Below are 27,797 nucleotides of genomic sequence, written 5' to 3'. Positions count from 1 at the left end.
TGACTCATCGGTGCCTCATAATTATTCATGAGACTGAGTTTTCTTATCCAATGAGAAGACACTTTCTCTTAATTATTCATGACACCACATGGAACTTTCCAATGACAGACATGTCAAACTATGATATCGCGTACTGTAGTAGATGAGAGAGGCAATGATGGGACGTACGCGCATTTGTTTTCGTGGTGCAAAACTTCCCGTGCATCTTTCCCCGCAATGCTGCCCGGGCTAGACTCCGACTGTGGGCGGGCGGTTGGCCATCAACCACGGACACATCTAAACTGTGTGTGCAGCAACCATTCAACGGGAGAATGGTGGACTTCGGCCTTGTACACCACCAATGCAGGTTTTGCGAGTGATGCGGTCCCGAGGACTTTTCTATCGCTTCAGGTGTGTGTGTGTGTGTGTCTAAAATGTAATCCTGACCGTTTTACTTGCCTTTTGTTAAATAATCACTCGTTATTAAAAAATATATATTTCGATAATACCTCAATGTATGGAACGTATGCTTAATTTGTGCAAATTTCTGTCACTGACTGTCCATCTTTATTATGTGGTTTTAGGCTGCGCGTAGATCAGGCTATGTACGAAAAATGTATTTTCAAATATATGCATTTATAGTGTGTATATAAACAAATACATATTTTATAATGACATAATTATACATATACATGTACATTTATGTTTTAAATACAATTATTATTACTGTAGGCTAATATATGTAGCAGTTCATTCAGTTACTTTTGAAAGGACAAAAATAAGGTGTCCGTGTATTTCATTAGACTTTAACTTTGTCAGCTATAAAAAAAATCTAGCATTTCATAACGTTTTACCACTGATTTTAGTGGTTTTACCCCCCCCCCCCCACACACACACACACACACACACACACCACACCCACTCCCCTCCCTTCTCACAGCCATACACGCCCATTTAATTTGCAGTTTTCAAAAAGATTGTGAGCTAGACTTGAGCTGAAAGAGGGGGGTTTCATGACCCTTACACGTCTTAACCATAGGTCTTAACCTTACAGTCTATGGTCTTAACTAGCAAAATCAGGACGTGTGACGCCCAGCCCCGGAACGTCTATATGTCAATGGTGAAACTGGTATGCATGCGATCTTGTAGGATATCGCTGGAGTAGTTGGTAATTTTGATAGGTTGAAGCTCTATAAGATCTTGATGGTGACTTGGAGAGCGGATCTTGTCCATGGATGGCTCAACAAACCTCATTGTCGTGGCTTTATGGATCTGGTTTGTGCGAGTCTGAAACGATGGGCTGAATAAGGTCGGTAGCGACATCTTTTGGAAATGTATTCTGAACTTTTACTCGTCCAACATTCGAATTAGCCTATGTTTCTATGTGCAATTATTGTTACATTTATTGTTTTTGTAAATAGCCTATTTGAGCTAAAAATTAGTCGAAATGTGAGGTTTGAAAAATAATCTTTTTGTTGTTTTTTGCCACACCTGAAACGGGAAGTAAAACATCGCTTATTCGGGTATCATGGAAGTGTCAAAAATGCGTGAGCACAGTTCAGTTAAATGATAAATAATAGTTTTAGTTTATGCTTTTAAGCTGAATTTACGAAACTGTTTCCTGAAATAAACAACATTAACAATAGCGCCGAAATAAAAACGCGCTGTTTATCTGTAAGTCAGATGCGCGTGAAAGTTGCGTCCATTATAGCAACAGACTCCAGCGCGTTCGAATCATGGCAGATAACGTTACCTATACAGATTTAAAAAAAAAAAGTTCTCTTGTGTTTTCTTGGGATCAGGCTCTTCAGCACATTGAATATTAAAGGTGGAAATGTTGAAAGGCGGACAGTATAACGATTCTTTTCATAACAGCCCAAAATGAAACTGAGGAGATCAGACATCACAAAAATGAATTTGGAGAAAATCACAGGCATTCTGGGTGAAATAGAGGGAGGTAACATATTTCGTGACCTTTAAAGGGTAACTAAACCCTAAAACAACTTTTTTAGTTAATGATCTGGGGCCTCATTTATAAAGCTTGCGTACGCACAAAACGGGGCTGAAAACATGCGCACCTGCACGCAAACTCTGACCCATGCGTACGAACGTTTTGGAGATGGAGCACTTTAGCGACACCGATGGTGAGCTGGAGTTAAATGTATTTTTGGTCACTTTTATACAGAAAATCTAAAGAAAATTAAACACAGAAAGATTATACAAATACAATTTCAATCACCAAGCCTGTCACTTGAAGCAAATATCCATTCCTTCTTAAATGTCCGCGGCAGCGAGCGTGTTGAGCCGTTTAGTGAAACTGACGCAAATAACAGTTTAAATAAAATAAAATACTTCTGATATAAACATTTATATTAAATATGCCATTCAAATGAATGGAGTTAAACACTTAAACATGAAATCATTACTGAAGTTACAACATTTTTTTAAATTCAATCATTAGAAATATTTGTTGTGGATGCGATTGTTTTTGAACACTTTTCCTGTGGCGTGCTTTAATGTTTTAACCACAGAGATAATTGCTTATCATGATAATACCAGATTGTCTGAGAAAATAGTTTCGTGCAAATAATGCCCAAGGCCTATCTGTTCTGTTTCCATTAAAAATATAAATCAATTAAAAATACAATTCGGCAAGTGGAAAAGATTCAAAATATTCAAAAACAAGGCAAGGATAGACAACTACTTGATTTGTATTAATGTAATGTTTCTTGTACCGTTTATATCATTTGCATATGATTATTCATCCACGTGATAACGTTTAAGTTATCACGTGGATGAATAATCATATGCAAATGATATGTAGATGAGGATCTGCATAAAACTAGGCGTTGTAAGCTCCATATATGGTTATTTCGGGTGGAGACGCATGTACGCACAATCTTCCGCTGACTGGGATTTAAAGTGAATTCTGCGCAGGTTCTGGCGTACGCACGGTTTTATAAGTCTGAATATTTTTTTGCGTACGCCATTTTTGGCTTTCGGGCGCACGTACACTTTTAGTAAGGTTCCAACGCACAGTTTTATAAATGAGGCCCCTGGGCTTTATTAATGCTGTTCATTGATTGAAGTAATTTTTTTGACATTTGGGTGTGTTTTAATTCTACAATATATGGTGTAAAAACGTGCTGCCCTCTTCTGGTTGAACAGTGGCTACTGCAGTTGAATTTTCCTATTGGAAGTTATGGTGATGTCAGAGGGAATCAGCTAACCACGCCCTTGCATACAGAGAGATGGGTCTCAGATGTAACTACACTGGTCATTAATGAGTCCACGCTTCTTACTGATGTTCACATTCACATTTATTCTTCTCTTAAGTATCATGAAACACAGTGAAAACTAGAAGATAAACAAAACAGTTTCAAACAAAAAGCACCCAAAGCAACATTCATATACTCTTATTTCTTATGCAGACCAATACAATGTCTCACATTTTTTTTGTGAACAAAATTTAACAGTGCTTAATAAGATAGCTCGATAATTATTACCGTGTTCGCCTGGTAGACCAGCTGTAGAATAATAGACAGGAGCTTAAAAGTTCACTGTTCTCACACGCCACTCTCTCTCCTCTCTGGCGCTACTCTCAATACTTCCGGGGTTAAACGTGTGACTGGCAATAACCAACTTTTCTCTTCTTCATAAATTTAACAAGAGCAACGTAACAACAGTTTTAAGTCACACTATTACTCAGGATTACAGTAAACAAGACACATTATAATTGCATTACAAAGGATTACAGTAAACAAGACACATTATAATTGCATTACAAAACTACTTTATCGTCGTAAGGGTTGCGCATGAAGAACTTCCGGTGTAGTCATGGAAACGAGTTCACACTGGACTTGGCGTCAGCTACACTCCCACCAAATGACCTTTGATTAATTAATAACAAATCATACAACCTTGGTGTTTTGTTTGCATATTAATCTGACAAATCAATGGTTATTTCAAAGCATACGTTAAGGTCACTCATAAAACATCTGAAACTGAGTGATATGGTAGATCCACAGTTATAAACTCTCCAGATAAGGTTGATATGCAGAATACACCACATGAAAGTTAAATGTCACAATATCAATTGAGAACACTTTTCTCACTACATAAAGGTTCAAGAAAACAATCTTTTTATAACAACAGAAAGGATTTGTGAATTGTTTCAAATTTGAATTTGAATTGTGTTCAGTGACTAACTGCACCAGAGTTATGAAGCAGAATTTTAGCTGCTTTCTACGAGAATAACTAACTTCTGAATGGGTCGCTCAACGATGGATGGCTTGAGGCGTTCACCCCCTTTTCCTAACTTGCGCTCTCCAATCTGTATGGTAACTCTTCGCACCAATCCATCATCATTTTCATGTACTTTAAGAACCCTGGCAAGTTTCCATTCATTACGAGGGAGCTCTTCTTCCTTTACAATGACAATATCTCCGACTTGTACATTGCGCCTTGGTGCATGCCATCGTTGTCTAAGAGTGATGTTGACAAGATATTCTTTCCTCCACCTATTCCAAAATTGCTCCGACAGATATTGCACCCGTCTCCAACGTTTTTTGGCATACAAGTCTTCCTTAGCAAAGTTACCAGGTGGGGGCAGAGGAACAGAGGATTTCATAGTGAGCAAATGATTTGGTGTTAATGGCTCCATACTGGTGGGATCACTGATACTGCCAATCGTAAGAGGGCGGTTGTTTACAATGAACATGGCTTCGTAAAAGAAGGTTCTTAAGGAAGTGTCGTCCAAATCTTCCAGCACTGTGAGCAAGGACTGAGCCAAGCACACTCCTTACTGTTCTGATCTGCCGCTCCCATGCACCTCCGGCATGACTCGAGGCTGGTGCATTCATGCAGAAGTCGCATGAATCAGATTCAAAGGCTTTAATAGCAGCAGCTGGTGTCACAGGTGGAACCTCCCTGACAGATATCCGATGGCACAGCCCAGTCACATCCCTGGAGTTCACGCGCTGTGGTGAGCTCCCTACGATGCTCCACCCTAAGTCCGTCTTTATAGCGTAAGACTCATAGTCACCTCCAGTGAAGACCTCTCGTGGTGCCAGGGCTCTGGAGCAGTCGTAACCAATCAAAACTCCCACTCCACAATCCATTAGCGGGGGCATCTCGGGGGCTATGACTGCTAGGTGTTTCCACTTATTAGCTGTCTCACATGTGGGGATATGCGCATGTTCGAGTGGAATGAATTCCCTTGCGTAGGTGGGAGGCAGGTTAATGAGGCAATCTGAAGAGAATCCTCTGACTCTGAGTCCACTGACTCTCTGGCTTTTCACGATGGAATCCCTTCCCATCATAGTGGAAAGCTTTAATTTTACTGGTTCCATTGATGCCTGCAACCTTCCACAAAGTTCCTGGTCCACAAATGTGTGACTACTCTGAGTGTCCAACAGAGCATAACTGTGCGTTCACACCGCCGGCGGCGAGAGCGTCAAAGTGGCCGGAAGCCATTCATTTTCAATGAGAGCCGGCGGCGAGCACCGGCGAGGGCGGCGCGGCGCGGCGCGTCTTGGACGGCGAGAGTGGCGAGAGGAGTTGAAATCAAGTAATAAGCTATGACGCGGTTCGGCGGCAACCAATCGGAATGTAGAAGTCCTCCGCCTGAGAGGAAAAAAATCACGCATTCTAATCTACGTCAGAGCGTCCCCGAATCTTTCTACGGCGTCGGTGGCAGGGCGGCGAGAGCGAATTTTGCCGCTCTCGCCGGTGGCGGTGTGAACGCCAGGGTTTCAGAATCTGGGTTTTCATGTGAAGAGATCCATACTGGAACAATCATTGATGTGCTCCCACCCTCACCTCCATTCACACAACAAGATAGTGAGGATGTTTTTTCTTCAGCTTGCTGGACACCTTGCAAGGAAGTCTGGTCTGCTGAGGGGCGGTCTTCGTGCAATGGAGTGGGATGTTGTCTTTTGCATATGCTACACATGGCTTTGTTCCTACAGTCCTTTGAATTGTGTCCCTTCCTCAGGCATGCATAACATAGCTTATTATCCTGGACGAACTTTCTCTTATCCTCCACAGATCTTTCCGTTAAGTTTTTACACTTATGTATGGAGTGGTTCTCTCCACAACACATACATTTGGCTGTGTATGAGTTATAAGCTGGCATGCTTCCTTTGTTTGATTTATTGGAATCCCTCAACTTGATCTCCTCAACATTGTAGGATTTGGCTGTGGTACTTGAAGCATTTGAGGCTTTCACATTAGTGGCGAAGGTGTTTGCCTTTGGACGTTTTATTTCTCTGAACGACTTTTCCTCAGGCCTTAGCACATGTAATGATGACACTGGATTACATGCTATGCGTGCTTCCTTTGAGATGAATGAAGCAAATTCTTTGAAACTTGGATAGTCTTTGTCTTGATCCAGCTGCTCTGTGACAAAACGATTCCACCTGGACGTTATCCAATCAGGGAGTCTGGCTAGCATCTTCTGATTCTCTTCGCAGTCGTTCAGAACCTGAAGACCCTTGATGTGAGGCATAGCATCACTACATGTTTGCAGAAAATCACTAAACTCTCTTAGCTTAACATACTCCTTAGCACCAATCTTTGGCCACTTATTAAGCTTCTCTCGGACAGCACGCTGCACCACGAAGGAGTGACCATACCTTGCATTCAGCTTCTGCCATGCTTGCTGATATGCCTCCTCATCTTTTCTGTAGAAGCTGCCTTCTAGAGCAGACCTCGCCTCTCCACTTGCGTACTTTTGTAGGTAAAACAACCTATCTGCCGGATTTGAACATCGTCTCTCTATAAGAGCTTTGAAGCTTGTGCTCCATTCTGTAAACTTCAGTGGATCGCCAGAGAATACGGAAGATTCTGGTAATGGAAGTCGAGTAAGGGCCATTGACTCCTGTAATGTCTGGACTAAAGATGCTTCATTCTGTGTAACTTGCTCTTTTAGGCATCCTGCAGAGGGAGTGGGTTGACTAGGAACATTTCCTTCACTGCATGGAGAACTGCATTTCTCACTCTTTTCTTTTGACTCTTCCTCAGTAAATACTCTGAGCCTTGCTTCAATGACCTCAATGTCTCTTTGATTTTCTAGATTTTTCAGTTGCAGACGTTGTGCTTCAATGGCAGCTTCCCATTCAACCTCAGCTTTCTTTGCAGCCAGCTGTGCTGCTGTCTCAGCTCTCTTAACTGAAATACTTGGTGACTCTGAAGGACGGTTGGAGTGGTGGCTGAGTGCGCGTGGCTTTGGAAACTGTGGATCCATATATGGACTTAGCATATTCACTGTCAAGCAGCATGTGTAACCTTGCTCTTTCCGCCTCACCATCAAACTCTTCTTCTCCCTCAATAAGGCGAACTCTCATTAGTCCCAACAAATCAGCTGTCACCGCTACACTTGCATCAATTTTTCTCAGAATTTCTTGGCTTGGTGCACTTTTGAGCCGTATGTTGTCGTATAACTCTTTTAATTCAGACTCAAGCTTCTCAACCACATCCATCATGTCATACAAGTCACACTCAGAGCATGCCTGCTTCAGACTTGTACGAGCATTCTTGACTTGTGTTTTCCATTTCTCATACACAGTTGAATTTCCTTTCTTTTTGGATTGATTCTTGCTCTATCAGCTCTATCATTTTTTTGTGTTGGACGTCTGTCACAGGAGGATTTTCTTGGTTCTTCATCTAACTGTGTTGCCGCTGAAGAAGGCTCCTTAAGCGTCGCTTTAGATTTCTTGTTTTTAGTATGATCTGTTATTTTCTCTTTTTGTGTTGCCATAGAATTAGAGTCTAAAACACCCTGCACTTCAGACAGGGAATCAATCTGCCTAGATACCTCACCATCCTGAGACAACGATTCACTGAGAACTGACATTTTTGATTATTAGCTGAGACTCGAAGGAAGAGACAAGGTAAATTGCAAGCACATGAAATACTGAGACAATGAAGCACTTTGATTAGGCTAGATTTGTTACACCTTTAACATATGGCTATTACTGTTGCCCATTTGGAATTTGACACTGGAATGATAAACTCAAATTGTACCAGCGCTTGTGGTTTATAAATGTCAATGACTTTATAGTAAGGCCTGAGTGCAAAACAGGATGTTACAATCAGTTAACTTTTATCCAGCTGTCGGCTGAGGTAGACTGCAGGAGATGAGGCGAGACTACACGCTGAAACCTGTAGTCCACCACAGGATATGAAGCAGAGCCGCACACTGAAAGCCTGAAGTTCACGACAGTATATGAAGCGGAGCTGCACACTGAAGACCTGAAGTTCACCACAGGATATGAAGCAGAGCCGCACACTGAAGACCTGAAGTTCGCCACAGGATATGAAGCGGAGCTGCACACTGAAGACCTCTGGATTATGGAGTTAGGCCACGTTTTCACTGTAACTACACTGGTCATAAATGAGTCCACGCTTCTTACTGATGTTCACATTCACATTTATTCTTCTCTGAAGTATCATGAAACACCGTGAAAACTAGAAGATAAACAAAACAGTTTCAAACAAAAAGCACCCAAAGCAACATTCATATACTCTTATTTCTTATGCAGACCAATACAATGTCTCACATTTTTTTTGTGAACAAAATTTAACAGTGCTTAATAAGATAGCTTGATAATTATTACCGTGTTCGCCTGGTAGACCAGCTGTAGAATAATAGACGGGAGCTTAAAAGTTCGCTGTTCTCACACGCCACTCTCTCTCCTCTCTGGTGCTACTCTCAATACTTCCGGGGTTAAACATGTGACTGGCAATAACCAACTTTTCTCTTCTTCATAAATTTAACAAGAGCAACGTAACAACAGTTTTAAGTCACACTATTACTCAGGATTACAGTAAACAAGACGCATTATAATTGCATTACAAAACGACTTTATCGTCATAAGGGTTGCGCATGAAGAACTTCCGGTGTAGTCATGGAAACGAGTTCACACTGGACCTAGCGTCAGCTACATCAGATGCACAGCCCCTCTCCACTGGGCTCTGCCCACTTTTCCAGCATTTTTCAAATATTGCCAGTGGGTGGAGTCAGGCTCTGACCAGGGGTTTAGTTACCCTTTAAAATAGCCTTGTCAGATTTGTCGACCTTGCTGTATATCTATTGCGGTTCACATCAACCCAAAATTATTGCTACTGTATGAAGCTGAAGAGATCAGACACTACCAGAGTGAATTTGGAGAACAAATTTACGTTCTGAATTTGTTTTTTAAAAAGACCCCACTGCATGTGAACCATCTAGCAATATGAACGTCATATATCGTGAACGCCATTGCAGTGTCTTAAGAAATTGCACATGCTTGAAGTCCAGTGTGACTGCTCTTTGACACAGGGAAAATAAATGTGTGTCATATATAACCTATAGGCTATAAAGTAAGTTTTAAACTAAAACAAACAAACAAAAAACTAAGACTAATGATTTCAAACATTGGTCTTTTTCTTTTATCTTTTTTCTCAGAATTTGGTTACAACAAAATCAGAAGAAAATCTTCAGGATGGCGAGCACCCAGCAATCTGCACAGGAATTCCTCAGAAATGGCCAAACTCTGCTAACTGGAGGTCGTTTGAACTCTGATCCTCTAATTGAAGCCTTAAACGAGTGCAAATTCTTCATAAATAATGAGCTACATTCAATTGAATCTGCAGAAAATAGTCAGGATAGGATAAGGATTTTGCTCGACATAGTTTTTTCTAAAGGAGAATCAGCATGCAATACATTTTTAAAAATTCTTGACAAAAAAAGATTTCAAGTATTTCCGAGAAATATGGGGTATCCAGATTTACATCACTGGATTAGCTGCTTCTCCTTCCAGGATGAACCACAATCTCAGACTGCAAACCGAGCAGGTGGGTACCAAGCACATGTTTGCTGTATTCTTATTTTTAAGATGATGATGATCATTTTTATGTCAAGGGGTTTAGATAAGTGTATTTTTAATCTACATTTAATCTAAAGTGTATAGTGAACGTGGGGGAAGGCAAAATGGTGGCATGATAGGGTTCAATATGAGACATCCTGCCTTGTTTTATTAAAGTTTATTGACCTTTTTAGATCAGAATCAAGAAATTTGGTAACAAATTTAGAACATTAAGACTATTTTGATGGACCATTTTAAGTCTGGAGCGTGCATTTACTACTCAGAGAATTGTGGACTAGTTTTCATTGTACTGTTGTAGATCATATATCTAAAGAAATGTGTTTTCCAGATCCTTGTGCCGCATACCAAGGCCTTTTGAGATGGAAAGCAAGACAAATACTGGAAGATAAATGGAACCAAAGCATGATTTTTTTTAAAAATGAGCATAAAAGCAAACCCTTCACATACATACCCCTTGTTATGGACACAGATTCTAGTACAGTTTCAAAAATTAAAAAGATCAAGGTATACAAGAAATCTCGCTCAAAGAAACTGAAGACCTACATTCCAACAAACAAGAAAATGTTGTCTCCCAAAGACTTACTAATGAATGATGAGAAAAGCATCCTGCTTGTGGGAAAACCTGGAGTGGGCAAGACAACAGTTGCACTGGAGATTCTTAGACTCTGGAATGAAGAGAAAAGCATTCCAGTGAGTTACATGTTTTACTTTGATGAGCCACGGATGAGAGTTTTCTCCCAGTCTCCATATCCTCATATGTTGAAGGATCTTATTTTTCACCATTACATATGCCCAGAAAAAGCATCAGATCAAGTTCTTGAAAATATTGAGAGCAATTCAGAGAATGTTGTGCTTATTTTTGATGGTATCATGGATGTGACTGGAAACAATGTGATTAAGCAGCTCATGGAGAAATCATTCTTGAAAGATGCAAAGGTCTTGACCACTTGCAGACCAGAAGCTGAGGATACAGGTTACCTGTCAGACTGGCCATCTTATCGAGTAGAGGTTCAGGGTTTTAATCATGGATCCATCTGTGAATACTTCCGATGGATGTTGGGAACAACGGATGACATTAATGCTTTGAAAAACCCAGAGTTGTTCAGTTTGTGCTCTGTACCACTGTATGCCTTCATAGTAACTGCCTGCATTTCAGTAATCCCTCATGAAGCCAGGAATAAGAATTTTACAGTTACTGAGATGTATGTCCAAATTTTTCGCTTTTGCATGAAGCAACATGGGAACCAAAATGTGGAGCACTTAGATAAGTACATTACAGACAGCAAGAGGGACATCATGAAATTAGCTCTAGCCTCCTATCAAGCAATGCTGGCAAGGACAGTGAACCTGACAGATTTGGATCATGAAAACAAGCCTGTGCAAAATGCTTTCTTGACAAAGCAATTCTGGAACCCATCCACTACCTCTTGCAATGTGTACACATTCCTGCATAATACAATGCAAGAGTTTTGGGCAGCTCTCTTTCTAATTTTAAATCCTGACAATATCTCTAATGTGCTTGATCGATGCCACAGTGATGAAGATGGAAAATACCTCAAATACATTATGCCATTTTTGTCTGGTCTTCTCTCTGATAATCTAGTTGGGCTTATAAAGTGTTTGGTGCCAGTAGAACAGATACAAGCCACACGTGCCAAGTACTTTCAACAGATTATTGATACTTTCCTTTACACTAAAGAACAGAATGAAGATGGTGATTGTGAGCAGTTTGTGGAAGCTGACAACATCCTGTTTGTGTGTCGATGCCTTTATGAGTATCAGTCTCCTGAGGCATGCCGACTCTTCCTGGCAAAGGTTCAGTATGAGCTTAATTTAGAGGACCAAACACTTGATCCTCACCAGTGCTGTGTACTATCCTATGTGGTCAGTCAAGCTACGCATCAGAAGATTGCTCTGGACCTCACAGATTGTCACATTTCTGACCCTGGGGTGAAACTACTTCTAGGCTCATTGAAAAATCTGAAATTTCTCAGGTACAAGAAGTTAATTTACAAACTGTCTTTCCTTTTCGCAGTTTTATAGCAATTACAAATATTATAAGATCAGTTATTTATATATTTTTGCTTTTTATACACATTTTTATTCCCAGGTCAACAAGCAGGTTGCAGTCTCAGATGTGGAGACTGGCTTTTGAAGCAGGACAGTTTTCAGATTTTGATAGCCTGCTTAGCTTATTCAGCTTTGAAATGCACCTCTATGCACATGAAACACAAGACCAGAAAGTGTTTCAAATGATAGGCGAATTCCTTAAAAAGAAGAGATCAGAGAGCGTTCATCTTTTTCTGCATGTAAAGGAAAACCTCATAACCAGATCTTTGCAGACGGCTATTTTTGAGAGCTTATCCAATATTGCAACCATTAGGTACAACCAGTTAACACTTACTTCCACATATAATGTATTCCACAATAATTCAAAGCACTAGATTTTTTTTGTTACCTAGTTTGTATATATTCTTTATTTTTTTGTAGGATTTCCCCCCAGCAATTCAAAGTAGCAATAGAAACAGACCTCTATCTTCAAGGAGCTATTCATGAGATGAAGACTGGCCAACGATGTGTAAGGAATCTGCTGTCTGTTTTCAGCAAAGATCAAAGAGAAAACTTTGAGGTGCAGTGTAAATTTTTGCTAAAACTGCATGAACATGGTAAGAACATGGATGTTCTTCCAGTTTTGCAACCTGTTTTTTATGCATTGCCACCCACATGGGTTGTACAGCCTTCAAACTCATCAATGTCACTGCTCATCCAAACCATGGAAGCTCTAAATTTAAAGAAGCCCTCTGAACTAGATAATGTCACATACGCGCTGAGTGAACTTAAACTTTTTCTTCAGTGTACACCCTACGTTACAGAAATGAGGTGAGTAAAATTCACTAACTTTTTGAAAATGGTGTTGGTTTAAAATAACTGGGTACAGTTCTTAAGTATAAAATAAGCAACTTTTTATTACAGGTTTAGTGCTGCTCTCAAACAGCCTAAAGACATCCACAAAATTGTGAAGATTGTTACTGATCTTTTCATTCTCGCATCTGAATGCGGAGAGGAGAAACTAAGGAGCCTTTGTACAGCATGCAGTTACTCAACCTTTCCCTTCGCTGAAGACAGCAAAGACATGCAGAGCCTTTTCCTTTTGGATCTCTTCACCCAGCTGAAGGAAAGTTCATCATGGAAGACAGCACTACCAGCACTGAAGCCCATTCTTATGGTTGCCCCTGCTGTATGGACAGTGGACCTACTAAAACTAGAGAAGACATTTGCTCTAATTGATTTACTAAAGCTTCAGACCATCACAAAACCTGTGGAGCTCAAGAACTGGTCACGTGAAAGAGAAAAACTGAAGATTTTCCTCAATTGTTTACCCTATATCTCAAAACTTTGGTGAGCAGATTTAAAAAAAAATTATTAAAATGCACGACTGATGTTCCTTTGTCAGTGTTAAAGGGATAGTGCAAAGATGAAAATGATTTCATCACCTCATGTTGTTCCAAACATATGACTTTCTTCTGTGGAATATAAAAGAATATATTTTGAGGAACGTTCATTTGTATGGATGAAAAAAAAAAAAAAAGACATTTCTCAAAATATCTTCAATTGTGTTTCAAAGAAGAAAGAGAGTCATACAGGGTTGGAACAACATGAGGGTGATTAAATGATAAGAGCAATTTTATTTTTGGGTGAACTAGAAAACATGGATATCTAAACTCTGTCTTGGAGGGCCACTGTCTTGCCAGAGTTTAGCTCCAACTTGCCTCAACAGACCTGCCTGGAAGCTTCTAGTACATAGACATAATACATACATAGACGCCCTATTGGCCGCTTTGGAACGTTGCTGCGATACGTCAACGCGTCCGCCATATTGCTGAGGGCAAGACTGCACTGTAAACAAATGAAAGTAAACGGGTGAGCTGCGGTTTTTCTGGATAAAAACAAAAATAACATTTACATTTATCAACCGATTTCAGTGGTTTGTACGTGGTGTACAAAAAGGTCCATCTCTAGTTATTTAAAATCTCGATAGTTAGACTTATAAAATATTTTTTTAAATAAGGAATTGTCAAAGCTCAGGCTTGTCATGTATTTGGCTTTTTATTCTTGGATAAGAATTGTGAAGACTCCCATACTGAGATATAATTTAATTTTCACATTAAATAAAATAAAGTTTTCTTATTGTGGAAAAAGCATTTTCTGTCTTTAACCCAATTTTAGCTTTTCTTGTGCTAAGAATTGACCACCATTGAGAAAATTAAACAAATCGGCAAATACAAATCTCATCGGCAGGCTGCTTTCTGTATTTTCATAGCACTAAAATGAAAGATATTTACAGATAGATACTCCAAATATACAATAACAAAGATAACTGATGAATCCTTTATGGTAATACATATGATATGGTACAACTACAGTGCAATGCAAATATTAAATATAAGATAAAGTGAGAAGTAACAGTAAATATTTTAGTGTATAGTCAATAAAATAAACAAACAGTATACAGCAAATAAAATAATGAATAGTATAATTATATAATATAAGTACAATAATATAATAATATATTGGTAATAGCATATAGTTTATGTATAATACTATAATAATAGCAATAGAATATGAAATATCAATTACAGAATATAGACAATAAAAAAGAAGTTAAATAGTGACTAGTGAATAGTACAATAATTTAACATCATAACTCTAATAGATAGATAATCGCAAGTGGTATAATATAATAAGAAGAAGAATAGCAAATACAATGTTATATCAATTGCAGAATAATATAGACAATAATAAAAATAGTAAAAAAATAGTGACTAGTACATACCCGAAATGAGTACTTGTCAAAAAAGTCGGTTTTAAAGAAATATAGATGAATATTTAGATTTTAGGAAATTTACTTTATAATATAAGCTAAAACTATAATATAAATCATGTCACCTCATGTCTCAACTTTCACTGCTAAGTTAACTAGCGACATCGCTAGCTATTTTAGTCTGACTGACTCCGGTGGCCAACTATCGTTACTATTACTAATTATATAATGACCAAATACAACCAGAAACAAGTGTTCAGTCTTGCTTGCGAAAGGTAATTCCCGAGACCTGTTTTCAATTGTGCGGCAATGTACAGCCCCAAGCAGCACACGAAGCAGCCATTTTTCTCAATTCCCGTTATGAGAGTTATGGGAAAGTTGACCTGCGCAATATGGCGGCACTATTGACGTACGATCCAGCGGCCAATGTATTTATTATGTCTATGTTCTAGTATGCCTAGTAAGATCTTGATTAGCTGGTTCAGGTGTGTTTAATTGGGGTTGGAGCTGAACGGAAAGTGGCCCTCTAGGAGCAGGATTGGACATCCCTGCTTTAAAGTTTTAAATTGAGATATAATCATTATGCAAATGCTTTCTTTCTTGTAGCTGTGATGAGCAGTTTTTCCAGACAGTGTGTGAGGTCCTCTCAGCAGACAGTGAATGGAATCCAAAACAGATCGCTGAGCTTTTGAGATCTCTTGGTTTTAGCATTTCTTTGATAGACATGCTGCCAAGTCGCCTCTGCAAAGCTGTTGGCAATGTTTTCGAACTGCTGGACGAAGAGGACGTCTCCCTCAGTCTTCTCCCTCAAAAGATCTCTTGTCAAGGTTGTGCCTACCTCTTTTCAAGTATGAAAAAGATTCAAACCTTGAGGTAATATTTTTTGTGATGTAAATATATTGCACAATTGCAAATTTTTGTTTGGGGTTATTCTTCTATTTTACTATTATTAATGTTGTTGTTGTTTATTTGTTCATTTATTTATTTATTTTCAGAGTAAATGAAATTGCAACTTCAAAGCTGGCAAGAATGGTCAGGTCACATAAAGAAATAAATTCCGTAACGGTGGAAGAGCTGTCTTTGGTTTTGTCAAACTCTCATCTACCAGAGAGAGCACTTTGCCAGCTGTTAAGCAGCCTGACTTCTCTTCTTAGAGTCTGGACAGTTCACAAATTGAACCTTTCAGAGTTTAAAATTGATCCTCAGTTGCTCGGTCTGCTGTGTCATCAGGGCCCCTTGTCCATTAAGTAAGTGGTAAACTTTAAAACTTAAAAAAACTGGCATGTTTTTTGTACTGCAATAGTATTGTGGTATTTCATAACAACATGTTTTTAAAGTCTTTATTTACTTAATTATGAAATGTATATTAACAACAATTTTGTGACAACAGATTTAATGATGACACTCTGGAACAACTAGCAGAAGTTGTATATGATGCTCAGGATGAAAATCTGACACACTTGTTCCTGGAGAAAATTGATGGCGATTTACCTTGTAATTTGTCCTGGGATGTTTTATCTTATCTTGCTCAGGTCACCAAAAAGCAAGTGACACTAGACCTTCCAGAAGGCAGATTTAATGTTCTGAAAGTTCCAAGCCTTCTTGCTGTACTGGACACAGTCTGCTTTAAAAGGCAAGACCTTTCCTTGTGTACATTTAATTATATAAATAGAATTATATTCAAATAATTCTTTCTTAATTATGCAGGATAAGCCCACGATTTGTCAGGGCTGCACTGAAAGAGATATATCAAAAACGTGCAGGACATCTAATTGTGAAATTAGTGAAATCTTCAGCTAACCTGATTAACCTTTGCATGAGAGAGTTAGATTCAACTGATTGCAAAGCCCTCTGCTTCGCCCTGCACTATAGTGATGGTGTTAAGCTCAACCTGTTAAACTCTGTCGTTCCACACAATGAGACGGACAGCATTGTAAAACTTATGCACAGAGTTTCTGATCTGAGGTAATGTGCTAATGATTTTTATACAACTTTAAGCCAATTCACACCACACCGACAAATTGCAACAGACACTTAGTAGGGTTTTGTGTTTCCCCTGTCGGAGCTTGTTTTCGCCAATTTCATGCTGAATCAGCATTAGAATGTCTGAGAAGTGACACGCTGTAATCTTGTGACTGTCTGTGTTGGTCTGCGTCTGTTGGTGTAGTGTGAATTGGCCTTTACTGTACACTCAAATCTTTTGCATCACTCACTCCTGCACTTATGGCCTTACTAACACTACCGTTGTACTTTCATTGGACTAGGGTTGATAGAAGGCTGCTGTTGAGTTTTCTTCATGTCTCTAAGGACATGGAAAAACTAGGATATTCAGCGTCTGCCCTCTTGAGCGCCCTGAACCACAAACTTGACTTCTCCTGCAGTTCTTCCCTCAGTAGTGGCCGTTTTGGTCAAGAGAATGGGGATGTTCTAACTCTGAGTCTTACGGATGTTACAGCCATTTCTTCTGCCATTAATACATCAACATGTGACACAGAATTAATTTTATTTGACTGCCAAGCAGATGATTCTGCACTTGAGATTCTGTTCCCTATTTTGCACAAAGTGCATCTTCAGTGAGTCCTCACATATTTTTACATAAATTAGGTAATTGTTTTTTTTATTATATTTTTTACAGATGATTAAATGATTCAGTTAAAAAACTTCTATGTCAACAGCTTGGGCAAAAGCCTTCTTTTGCAGTTTCTGACACTGATTTTCAATGCCCCCATGGCTATGTCTTTGAAATGGGCATCATCACTTTCCAAAGCACTTGGAAAAGAGCTGGACCTCAGTGACACTCCTCTTAACTACCGTACGTGTGAGTCTCTGCTATTAGTCTTGGATTACACAGAGGATCTTACACATCTTAATCTTAGTCATTGCCAGATCACAGATGCATGCTTGGATCTATTGCTCCCTCACCTTCACAAAATGATGTTTTTAGAGTGAGTATTCATGGGCTAATCAGGAATTACAGGCTGGGGCTTTTTTTTAAAAAGCTGCTGAATGTCTAATTTTATTTTATTTAAACCACATGATAACTGATGTCTTAACCACATTGTGTTTTTTTGTGTGTGTGTTTTTTTTTTTTTTTTTTTTTTTTCAGTCTTACTGGTAATGACATAACTGACAAAAGTGTACAGAGACTGCGCAAAGCCTTACATGGAAACAGTTTCACAAAGACCATATGGTAACTATGCTGTTAAAGTTAAATATTCTAAGCTATCATTGTACACTGCAATTGTAATGGAAAAAGAAAGTAAAAATGTGACGGTAAAAAAAACTGTTAATTGGTTCATTTTAATTGGATAAACATTTTGGAAATCTCACTTCTTTAACACTTAAATTTAAGATCTTGGAGTACTCTACAATTATTGAATATGATCTTTTTATTTAAGCAGTTGTTTATAAGTATAAATTATAAATCCACAATGTCACCAAAATGCCTTCTATAATGCTTGTAACATTGCCACAGTTTTTTTTTGTTACGGAAAAGTTCAGGCCGTCTCAACTGCCAGTTTGTTTGTTTCTTTGATTTGTTCTGATTTGTCATTTGGAATTAAACTCTTGATCACCTTTTATTCAATCAATTTCAACAGCCTTTGTGACAACCAAATAACAGAGATTGGCCTCCTGGTGGAAGAAGCACGCTTTGAAACCCAACAGGCTGGAACAAGAAGATGCACCCAACCACAGCATCACAGCAAAAAAGATTTGGGATCAAAAAGTGAAATGGAAAAAACAATCAAAGCTTTTGTCAAGGTATGGAATAGGGAATGTGTTACTTTTGTGTGAGAAATCATATATTTTAAAAAGCATTAGGAATATATCATATGCAGGTTGATCCAGCACAGAGTAAGATTCAATAGACCAGTTATAATCTAGCAAAAACCTGGGTGCAGATGAAGGAATACAAGAGGAGTGTTAGTAAACGCCAACAGATCATGTAAAAAGACTCGCAGGCCATTTACAAACATAATAATGTGTAGGAAGGGGGACTTGATTTGTATTTAAAATTGCCCATTATCGATAATTGTCAGCAAGCTATGCTGGGATCTGTCACCTGAAGTTAAGTTACAGGGTGAAGAGATTGAGCATTTCCACTCAACTGAAAAGTTGTGGATGACTGTGCCAAAAGAAAACGGCTTCAAGACAACCATACACAGGCCAATGAGCAAAAGCTTTCTTTGTGAAATTTTGCTATTTCTCAGTAACTACCTTGTATCAGTAATGTTAAAAAGGTGTGTTGTTCTTTAAATGTACAGTATGTATGTTATAATAAAAGTCATGTAAAAACATTACTAATTATCTTACGTCATAGAGGGAAGATCCTATAAAGGAGTTTGAGCCTGAACTGGAAGTAAATAATGGCAGGATTTCCTATAGGTGAGTAAATACTGTATTTCGTAAAAGTATTAGAATATAATCTATTATAGTGTAATATAATCTTTCTGTGTGCAATAGTTTCTCAAATGTACTCTTTTTATTGTGTTGTAGGTTTCAGTGCACATCTGAAGGCTTTTTCATGTGCAGCACAACTGGGCTGTTGTTTGGAATGAAAGGAAGTGGATGTGTAGAGTACAGCGTGGTTCACTGGGATATGCGTCTCCTCATCAACACTCACTATGAGCCTGCTGGACCTCTGTTTGATATCAAAACCACCACGAGAGAAATCTATGAACTTCACCTTCCACACTGTGAGACACATGGTAAATGATAAAGCTAGTGCCACTGCCAGTCAATACAAAACCTTTCTAATTAAAAAAAAAAAGAAAGAAAATGTGTAGTTTTGCATAGTGATGTAGTCTAGTTGTTTAACAACAGTTGTGACTGGAACAACTAATTGGTAAATTAGATTTATCATAGCTTGATTTCAGAGTTATTGGAATTTATTTAGCATGTCTATGTGCCTAGTAGCCTACATATGAACATTCAAAGTATTGTACAGAGTATTGAAATAATTGCTAGGAAAGCAGCTCATATCAGTTCAGTTTCATCATCATTCATTTACAATGATGTTTGCCCCTTCAGTTCAGTGATTGTCTCTACTGTTAACATAAGCAGATTTTGATGCTGCTTCCTCACTGAAATGGAATCTTATAAGTAACTGATCTGAAACTCTTTATGGGCGCTGACTCCATATTAGTCCATATTAGGCTTTATAAATATTAACACAATCTTGTTCTAGTCTTTATTGTAAATATTTTTTTGAACAACTTTGATTTAAACTTATTTGTGTTTCTGTCTATTTTTTGTACCACTTATCTTTTTATTTACAGTTGAGGCAATTGGAAATCTCTCTGTTGTCCACATACACGATGAAGACACTCGGGAATTCCTCTCTCCAGTTAAAATTTCAAAAACGCATATAGCTGTAAATGTGTATAGGTTATCTAGCTATGGTGTTGTGGATGAGAATGATCAAAATAACAGAGAGATCAGTGGGCAGGTGCTGCTGTTCCAGGAACCTGATATGTTACCAACACTGCAAAGGCTATGGGTTTTCCTATTGCCGAGCAATGTCCTACTTTCAGAGGTCTGACAACCTTTAATTTGTTCTACTTTTGCTTTTGATTATTTTGAATAAACATCACATATTCTTGTTTCTTATTCTTTTGTCAACAGATAAAAAATCAGCAACAAGAGTATATGTTCATCCAAACTAGCTCCGACTGCAAACTAATGACAAATGCGAAGTATACTCTGATCTCAAAAAAAGCTAAAAAAGTTCAACCAAAGGTAATTATCCACACCTATAACCTATATTTTAACCAGCAGGTTCTTTCACCACAAAGACATTTATTTTGATGTTTTTTAGTTGTTTTATCACACTGTGAAGCTAATGGGGCACTTGTCCATTGACACAGGAAATGAAAAATGCTTTATTGGTTTTTACTAATATTAGAAAATGCTGTACAGGTTTATTATTATTTTTATTTATTTTATTTTTATTTTTGTATGATTGCATTATTATTTTATTTTTTTACCCTTTAGGAAAAATTATTTGAACCCTTGCATGATGGTAATCACCATCCTACATTTGAGGTCTTCTTAGATAAAGATGTGACTGAACTGCGAATTAAAATTCAGCGTAAAATAAAAGAAAATGATAAGATTACCTTCAAAAATGCATGGAGGCGTTTGATAATTCTCAAGAAAAACAGAGGTAAGGCATTTTTTGTTTGTACATTGTACACCGTAAAAAGCATCTAAATGTTTTGTTTTTCTCATGTAACTAGAAAATCACACACAAATAAGATCTGAAGAACATTCCAACAATCAAGGTACTGTAATATTTATAAAAAGTTAAACCTATTGAAATGTTTCTAAACAAAATTCTCTTTGAATTTCTCATTTTAAAACGTTTTAACACCTGATCATTATTTGTCTATTTGTTTTTCTAAGAAAAAAACTGGATATCTGATCTTGGTGAAATCATGGAGGATCTTAAATGTAATGAGTTCAAGAAGCTAAAGCATTTAATGAACAACACTGTGAATAGAGATTCCATTAGTCGGACGAGACTTGAAGAAGCGAACGACAGATGTGAATTGGCGAGTTTGGTTGTTGAGACATGGGGTTTTAAAGAATCAGTGAAAGCCATTCATGAGTTCATGAAGAAGCTGCCTCGCAATGATGAATATGTGACAGATCGACTAAAGAAATACGTGACGCTGTTTGGCCTTGAGGGTTAGAGGTCTTTACAGAACCTTGCAATAATATTGTGAATAAACCTCAGTATAAAAGCACTTTACATGAACCACAGATTGGTATTATATCTGACTGGTGACATTATATATGGCTGTTGTTTGATTGTACTTCAATTGTAAATGTTAAGCATAACTGTATATATGGTTTTGTAATTTAATTTGTAAATTGATTGTATGGATGTTCAGGTTGCTTACATGTAGCCAACATATATTTATTTAGCAGATACTTCAATCCAGAGGGATTTACAAATATGAAATACCACATAGCCAGTAACATGAGAAGTGTTTTAATATGAATATACACTGTAATTATGACAATGAATTGTTTCTGCCTGTTTGTATGATAATTATGTGCCAAGATTTCACAAATTAAGTTTAGAAATGTACATCCTAATATTTGTTGATGAAAGTGGAATCAACAGACAATAAGTAAACAATAAAAGTTTGATAAAAGGAATAAAAAGTTCATTCAAAAAATGATTTTCTGCTGCAGTCTCCTCTCCTACAGAAACCATCATTGCTTGCAAAATTATATGAACCTAAAATGGTCACAAAAGAGAAAGATTTTTTAATTTTAATTTTTTATTTATTTTATTGCCATGGCTGTGATTAAAACATTTCAGAAAGGCCTAGACTTTTGTTTTGTATTACTATTTAATTTATTTAATATACAGATTCTTGGTTAGGTATGTCGACCCATATTTTAATTTGTATAATTTCTCTGGACCTTTTTTAATCATGGTGCCACCATTCTAAAATATTTGGAAATTAATCTAAATATATTACATTTGCTTATTTTTTATTTAAATAGAAATAACAAAAAAGCAAGTTTTGTATGATTGCAGATTTTTTGTTATTTTTTTATTATTAAACATTGATAGAGCAACAGATTTTGTGTGAAATTAAATCATAAAAGTGTGAAATTAAATATAAAAAGTTTGTTTCTTTAAGAATCTTATAAATGTATGAGTTGGCAAGGTGGGCCTTTTACCCCAATCGCAGGGTAAAAGGCAAAAGTATTGATAGGCTACATACTAGCTAATATATGTTTGAATAATTTCTAAGTTTTTCAAAACAATCACTTTAGCAAAGTTTGCACTATTTTTGGTTTATTTTGATTTATTAATTTTTGTTCAATAAAAGGTAAAGATTCTGAAAGCATAGTGAGATCATCCAATAATAATTTAATGAGGCTTTTGAGCAGTAAAGAAAAAAAAATATATATATATATATTTACCATCTGAATCATGTCAACAAATGATAACGTTAGCCTAATTATTGTGGCTTTCGCCCCTGTAGCAGTAGGCCTTACCGCCTTTTACCCTACCCCAAATACTTTTATTCATTCTTCCAAAACTGTTGCTTTATTTATTTTTCATTAACAAGACCATTGTCTCAAAATATAGACATTAATTTTATAGATTCTCATTTGCTACAAAAATCGACAACATTTTAAAAAACATGAAATATTAGAATGTTCACTTGCATCATCAAAAGCAGTTGTGAAAAAAACAGCAGAGCTGAATTATTACTTCAATCTAGTGGTTCAAAAGAGAATAAAGTCAAAGTTTTGTACAAACTGTACTTGTTGTTTGCTCTTCTGTAGCTAATGGGGCTGACATTTTCCGAATTTCCGGGGCTGAGAGGTAGCCTAGTCTAAAAACGTAATTATCATGTTGTCCAAAATAACCGGAGGGGGAGCAATAGTTCACTTTTTTCTTCACAATCTACATTCTCCTCACTCTACAGAACTCTCATTACGACACACATTTTATACTTATTTACGGAATTATTGGTTTAACAGGTTTGTTTTGGTTTATTGATATTAGAAAACCTGGGTTAACGTTTCAAACCCAACGCGTATCGTTGTCATTTGTCAAACTAACGTTACAAATTTTACGTCTGTTTTGTTTTTCAATCAATTAGCCTACCATGATTTCACTGTGAGGCAGGTAGCGGCACGATGAGGCCTGTGGCTCAACTGCTTCACAACAAATTTGTTGTGGTGTTGGGAAGTTCAGGTTAGTACTGACGGAGATTATTATCGTGTCTAAATTGCACTTGATTTTTAATATAACAATTTTCTCTCCAGTTCAGCGCGCTGTCTACAAGGATTTAGTACTAATCTTGCAGAGAGACGCATATTTAAGTTTATCCCAGTTAAAGAGCAAGGTTAGTATCTGATTGTATGTTTCATTAGTTTTGTCTCCTTTTACTAATCCTAAAATGTACATGTTCAAAAATTGTATCTTTTAAATTTAGAACATTATTTTGTTGGAAAATACAGATTAAGAGACTTTGGTAGCCAATATGGCAGCTGGTTTTTAGCTAGTGTAAACTGGTAGGCATATCATTTTATCACCTTTTTAAGGCTGTCAAGCTTGTTTTTGGGACATAGTAAATAGTCGACCATCCGATTACCAGCTAAAAGCCAGGTAACATGTCCAAAAGCTATTTTGGCAAAATACTTAATAACAAAGACAGTTTTGGTCATTTTTATTTCATGTAAACAATAAATGGGAGCAAATGAAGCTGCTGTGTATGTGAAGAATAGGAATATTATCATATCTCAAATAGAGTTTCTGGCTAGGCAATGTCTGATGATGCATCTATCTTATCCATATATCCTAGGGTGAGTTTTCGTTCGAACAGGATTGCCTGGTGGAAGGTGGCCAGTTGGGCCAGATGAATAACGGCACTGCGTATAGAGAAGTGAGACAGTACCGCACAGATCACCACTTGATCCGCTTCTATTTTGTTACTCGAGTTTTCTCACGGTACATGGACAGCATCCTAGCTGACTTTGAACAGGGCATAAAACCAGACCTGGTTATTGTCAACTCTTGCTTGTGGGATATATCCAGGTATGAGTGCTCGTCATCGTGCCGACTTACAGACATAGGATATTTAGCATGTCATAATTATTTTTCAATTAAAATGATTTTTGTTTTACTGCACAGGTACAGCCGTGAATGGGCCTTGGAGTACAAAGAAAGCCTCAACAAGTTCTTCTTGAAGCTAAAGACCATTTTGCCAGAAGAGAGCCTGGTTGTGTGGAACATGACTATGCCCCTGGGAAAGAAGATTTTGGGAGGTTTCCTGGTCCCAGAGGTGGGTTGCTAAAACATAATGGTAGGGGATGAACCATCATGAACAGTGATGCGAGTCAATAATCCATTTTCATCTTGCCCACAAACTCAGATTGAACATATGGGTCCTTCATTAAGATTTGATGTGATTGAAGCCAATTACTTTGGAGCCACTCTTGCCAACAAGTTCGGCTTTGATGTGCTGGACTTGCACTTCCAGTTTCGCTTCAGCCTGCAACACCGGATGAAAGATGGTGTACACTGGAATGCCGTCGCCCACAGAAAGATCACATGCCTGCTCCTGGAGCATGTTGCCCAGGCATGGGGTGTGGAACTGCCAAAACTGGGTGAGAAATGCAGATTGAGTTGGTGCAATTGGTTATCTGAGGTTTAAAGCTGCAAAATAAGTTTCTATAATTTTAAAAGTGAAATATATTGATCCATACCAACCAAACCGTTCAAATAATCACATTTTTAATGAATGACTTGCCTACGGATGCATGGAACATTTAGTCACCCATTTATGTTTGTTCTTTTTTGCTTTGCTTTTTTTGCAGACCAGATTAATGCAGAAAATCGCCCGCCATTACCTGAGAACCGTAGCTGGCAAACGGATACTTCAAGTGCTCCTGCTCGCTATCCAGGTACATTATCAACCAAAAGTTTGGCCTCAGTAAATGTTTATTTAATTTTAAGAAAGTAATTATTTTATTTAGCAAGGATGCATTAAATTGATCAAAAGTGACAGTAAAGACTTACATTGTTACAAAAATAAATTGTTCTTTTGAACTTTGTTCATCTTATTGTTTCCAGAAAAATAAATTGGTACCCCCCTCCCTCCCTCCCTCCCTCCAAGTAATTCAAAACATGCCTTTTTTTTAACAGGTCCGTATAGGAACCAGAGGTGCTTTTATCCACCTGTGATGCCCGCCATCCACTACAACTATGGTAACAATCAACCACTCTTGAGAAAATTCACTCAACCAATGTAATAATCCTCATAATGGCTAATTTTGAACTACTAATTGTACAACTTTTAGAAAGCATGGGGGATATTGTAGTTTTCAGTCATGTTTGGTTATTTTGTTTATACAGTAGTCAACATTTGAAGTGAATCAAAAAAGTTCATCAAAGTTGGCCTAAGACAAGAATAGGTATTGTTCAAAATTCATGTATAACTTTGATGAAAGGTTTTGATCCACTTCAAATGTTGACTACTATATTAAAGTGACCGTATTTATTCTCATCTTCCAGGTCCAGTCTGGATGCAGGGTCAAAGGATGGTCAATGGCTTTAGATCACAGTTCTGCCATGGTTATCTGCCACCCCACATGACTGCAGGTTACCACCACAACTTTGAAAGGGAAACCTTTTACAGAGGTACAGATTTTATTCTTTTCTCAAATCATCAGGATCTAATAATAATGTATTATTGTGCTAAAAGGCTGATTATGTTTTTTAGGTGCTAACAATTCAGCTGCTGCCCCGTACAGGCCAGTGAACAACTTGGTCATGAAGCAGAAACATCGATATCCATGTACACGAGAGAGACTACATCCTTACAGATATTAAGTCCATCGAGACGATATATCACTGTGTATGGCCATAATACACAACACTTAATACACAACACCTCTTAATTTGTTGTGCTTTTGCCTTTGTACATTTTTAATAAACTTCACATATTCTTGTTTGGTCAACAGATAAAAAAATCAGCAACAAGAGTACTTAATTACAGAGTAAAGTATATTCTGATCTCAAAAATAACCAAAGAGTCCAAACAATGTTTATAAATTCAGAGATTGTTTGTCCCAGACATTTGCTTATCCACACCTATAATCTATATTTTAACCAGCAGGTTCTTTCACCACAAAAACATTTATTTGGATGTTTTTTAGTTGTTTTATCACACTGTGAAGCTAATGGGGCACTTGTCCATTGGCACAGGAAATGAAAAATGCTTTATTGATTTTTATTAATATTAGAAAATGCTGTACAGCCTTTTTACCTTTTAGGGGAAATTATTCAAACTCTTGCATGATGGTAATCACCATCCTACGTTTGAGGGCTTATAAGATACAGATGTGACTGAACTGAGAATTAAAATTCATCTTTAAAAATAAGGAAAGGGACAAAATTACTTCAAAAATGCATGGAGGTGTTTGATAATTCTCAAGAAAAACAGGTAAGACATTTTTGTTTTGACACTGTAAAAACCTATTAAAATGATTCTAAACAAAATTCTCTTTGAGTTTCTCATTTTAAAACATTTTAACACCTGGTAATTATTTTTCTATTTGTGTGTCTAAGAAAAAAAAAAATGGATATGTGATCTTGGTGAAATCATGGAGGATCTTAAATCGAAGCAAACGACAGATGTGAATTGGCGAGTTTGGTTGTTGAGACATGGGGTTTTAAAGAATCAGTGAAAGCCATTCATGAGTTCATGAAGAAGCTGCCTCGCAATGATGAATATGTGACAGATCGACTAAAGAAATACGTGACGCTGTTTGGCCTTGAGGGTTAGAGGTCTTTACAGAACCTTGCAATAATATTGTGAATAAACCTCTGTATAAAAGCACTTTACATGAACCACAGATTGGTATTATATCTGACTGGTGACATTATATATGGCTGTTGTTTGATTGTACTTCAATTGTAAATGTTAAGCATAACTGTATATATGGTTTTGTAACTGAATTTGTAAATTGATATGGATGTTCAGGTTGCTTACATGTAGCCGACATATATTTATTTAGCAGATACTTCAATTTAGAGTGATTTACAATGAGAAATACCACATAGCCAGTAACATGAGAAGTGTTTTAATATGAATATACACTGTAATTATGACAATGAATTGTTTCTGCCTTTTTATATGAGAATGTGCAAAGATTTCACAAATTAAGTTTGATGAAATTGGAATCAACAGACAAAAAATAAACAATAAAAGGAATAAAAAGTTAATTCAGAAGTACTTTATTTCATAGAAACTTTTTTTTAAAGGAAATATTTAGCTGTACTCAAAGTTTGGTTATGTCTGTTGACTTTACTGAGTAAATGTTTTACACATGTACCCATTTTAACATTTGTATAATTTCTCTGTACTTTTTTTAATTTATTTTTCATCATGATGCCACTATTCTAAAATATTTGGAATTGAATCTAAATATATTATTATCTAAATATCTAAGTATATTATCAAATATATTTTTTCCGTAAAAATAACAAAAAGCAAGTAAACTACATAAGTACAATTTTAGTTTACTGTGAGTTAGTTTATAAAGTGTACTTTCTGTTTGCTATAATGGGGCTGAGGTTTTCCTCT

At 37.2% G+C, this 27,797-nt stretch overlaps 2 protein-coding genes across 3 annotated transcripts; both read left to right on the top strand.

Moving 5' to 3' along the window:
- Positions 1-132: 132 nt before the first annotated feature.
- Positions 133-21,851, top strand: LOC307155979 (uncharacterized protein). Its single transcript, XM_079867091.1, has 21 exons — positions 133-390; positions 9,428-9,816; positions 10,177-11,842; positions 11,959-12,231; positions 12,339-12,728; positions 12,822-13,247; positions 15,277-15,543; positions 15,666-15,917; positions 16,061-16,303; positions 16,378-16,635; positions 16,935-17,243; positions 17,346-17,615; positions 17,777-17,860; positions 18,270-18,432; positions 18,992-19,056; positions 19,168-19,379; positions 19,950-20,206; positions 20,296-20,409; positions 20,665-20,836; positions 20,910-20,954; positions 21,076-21,851. The coding sequence occupies exons 1-21, from the start codon at positions 341-343 to the stop codon at positions 21,363-21,365; spliced, it is 6,195 nt and encodes a 2,064-aa protein (XP_079723217.1). The 5' UTR covers positions 133-340; the 3' UTR covers positions 21,366-21,851.
- A 1,242-nt stretch (positions 21,852-23,093) lies between these two features.
- On the top strand, positions 23,094-26,654 carry LOC307156001 (PC-esterase domain-containing protein 1A-like). Of its 2 annotated transcripts, none has more exons than XM_079867154.1 (10): positions 23,094-23,184; positions 23,333-23,401; positions 23,473-23,552; positions 24,012-24,244; positions 24,341-24,491; positions 24,582-24,816; positions 25,027-25,113; positions 25,355-25,417; positions 25,724-25,849; positions 25,932-26,654. In XM_079867154.1, the coding sequence occupies exons 2-10, from the start codon at positions 23,344-23,346 to the stop codon at positions 26,039-26,041; spliced, it is 1,143 nt and encodes a 380-aa protein (XP_079723280.1). In that variant the 5' UTR covers positions 23,094-23,184; positions 23,333-23,343; the 3' UTR covers positions 26,042-26,654. The 2 variants fall into 2 exon arrangements, with proteins under 2 accessions (XP_079723280.1, XP_079723279.1); XM_079867153.1 differs by having other exon boundaries at positions 23,102-23,184; positions 23,307-23,401.
- The last annotated feature ends 1,143 nt before the right edge of the window (positions 26,655-27,797 follow it).

This window comes from Squalius cephalus (assembly GCF_949319135.1).
Source record: "Squalius cephalus genome assembly, chromosome: 3".
NCBI lineage: Eukaryota > Metazoa > Chordata > Actinopteri > Cypriniformes > Leuciscidae > Squalius > Squalius cephalus.
Note: the sequence above shows the minus strand (reverse complement) of the source record. Positions and strands in the feature narration are given on the sequence as shown.

Coding starts and splice junctions, on each gene's coding strand:
- LOC307156001 (XM_079867154.1), top strand. CDS start 23,344: ATGAGGCCTGTGGCTCAACTGCTTCACAACAAATTTGTTGTGGTGTTG. Junction 25,114..25,354: donor TGCTCCTGCTCGCTATCCAG/GTACATTATCAA, acceptor TTTTTTTAACAG/GTCCGTATAGGAACCAGAGG. Junction 25,850..25,931: donor AAGGGAAACCTTTTACAGAG/GTACAGATTTTA, acceptor TATGTTTTTTAG/GTGCTAACAATTCAGCTGCT.
- LOC307155979 (XM_079867091.1), top strand. CDS start 341: ATGCAGGTTTTGCGAGTGATGCGGTCCCGAGGACTTTTCTATCGCTTC. Junction 17,244..17,345: donor TTGCACAAAGTGCATCTTCA/GTGAGTCCTCAC, acceptor CTATGTCAACAG/CTTGGGCAAAAGCCTTCTTT. Junction 19,380..19,949: donor TCCACACTGTGAGACACATG/GTAAATGATAAA, acceptor TTTTATTTACAG/TTGAGGCAATTGGAAATCTC.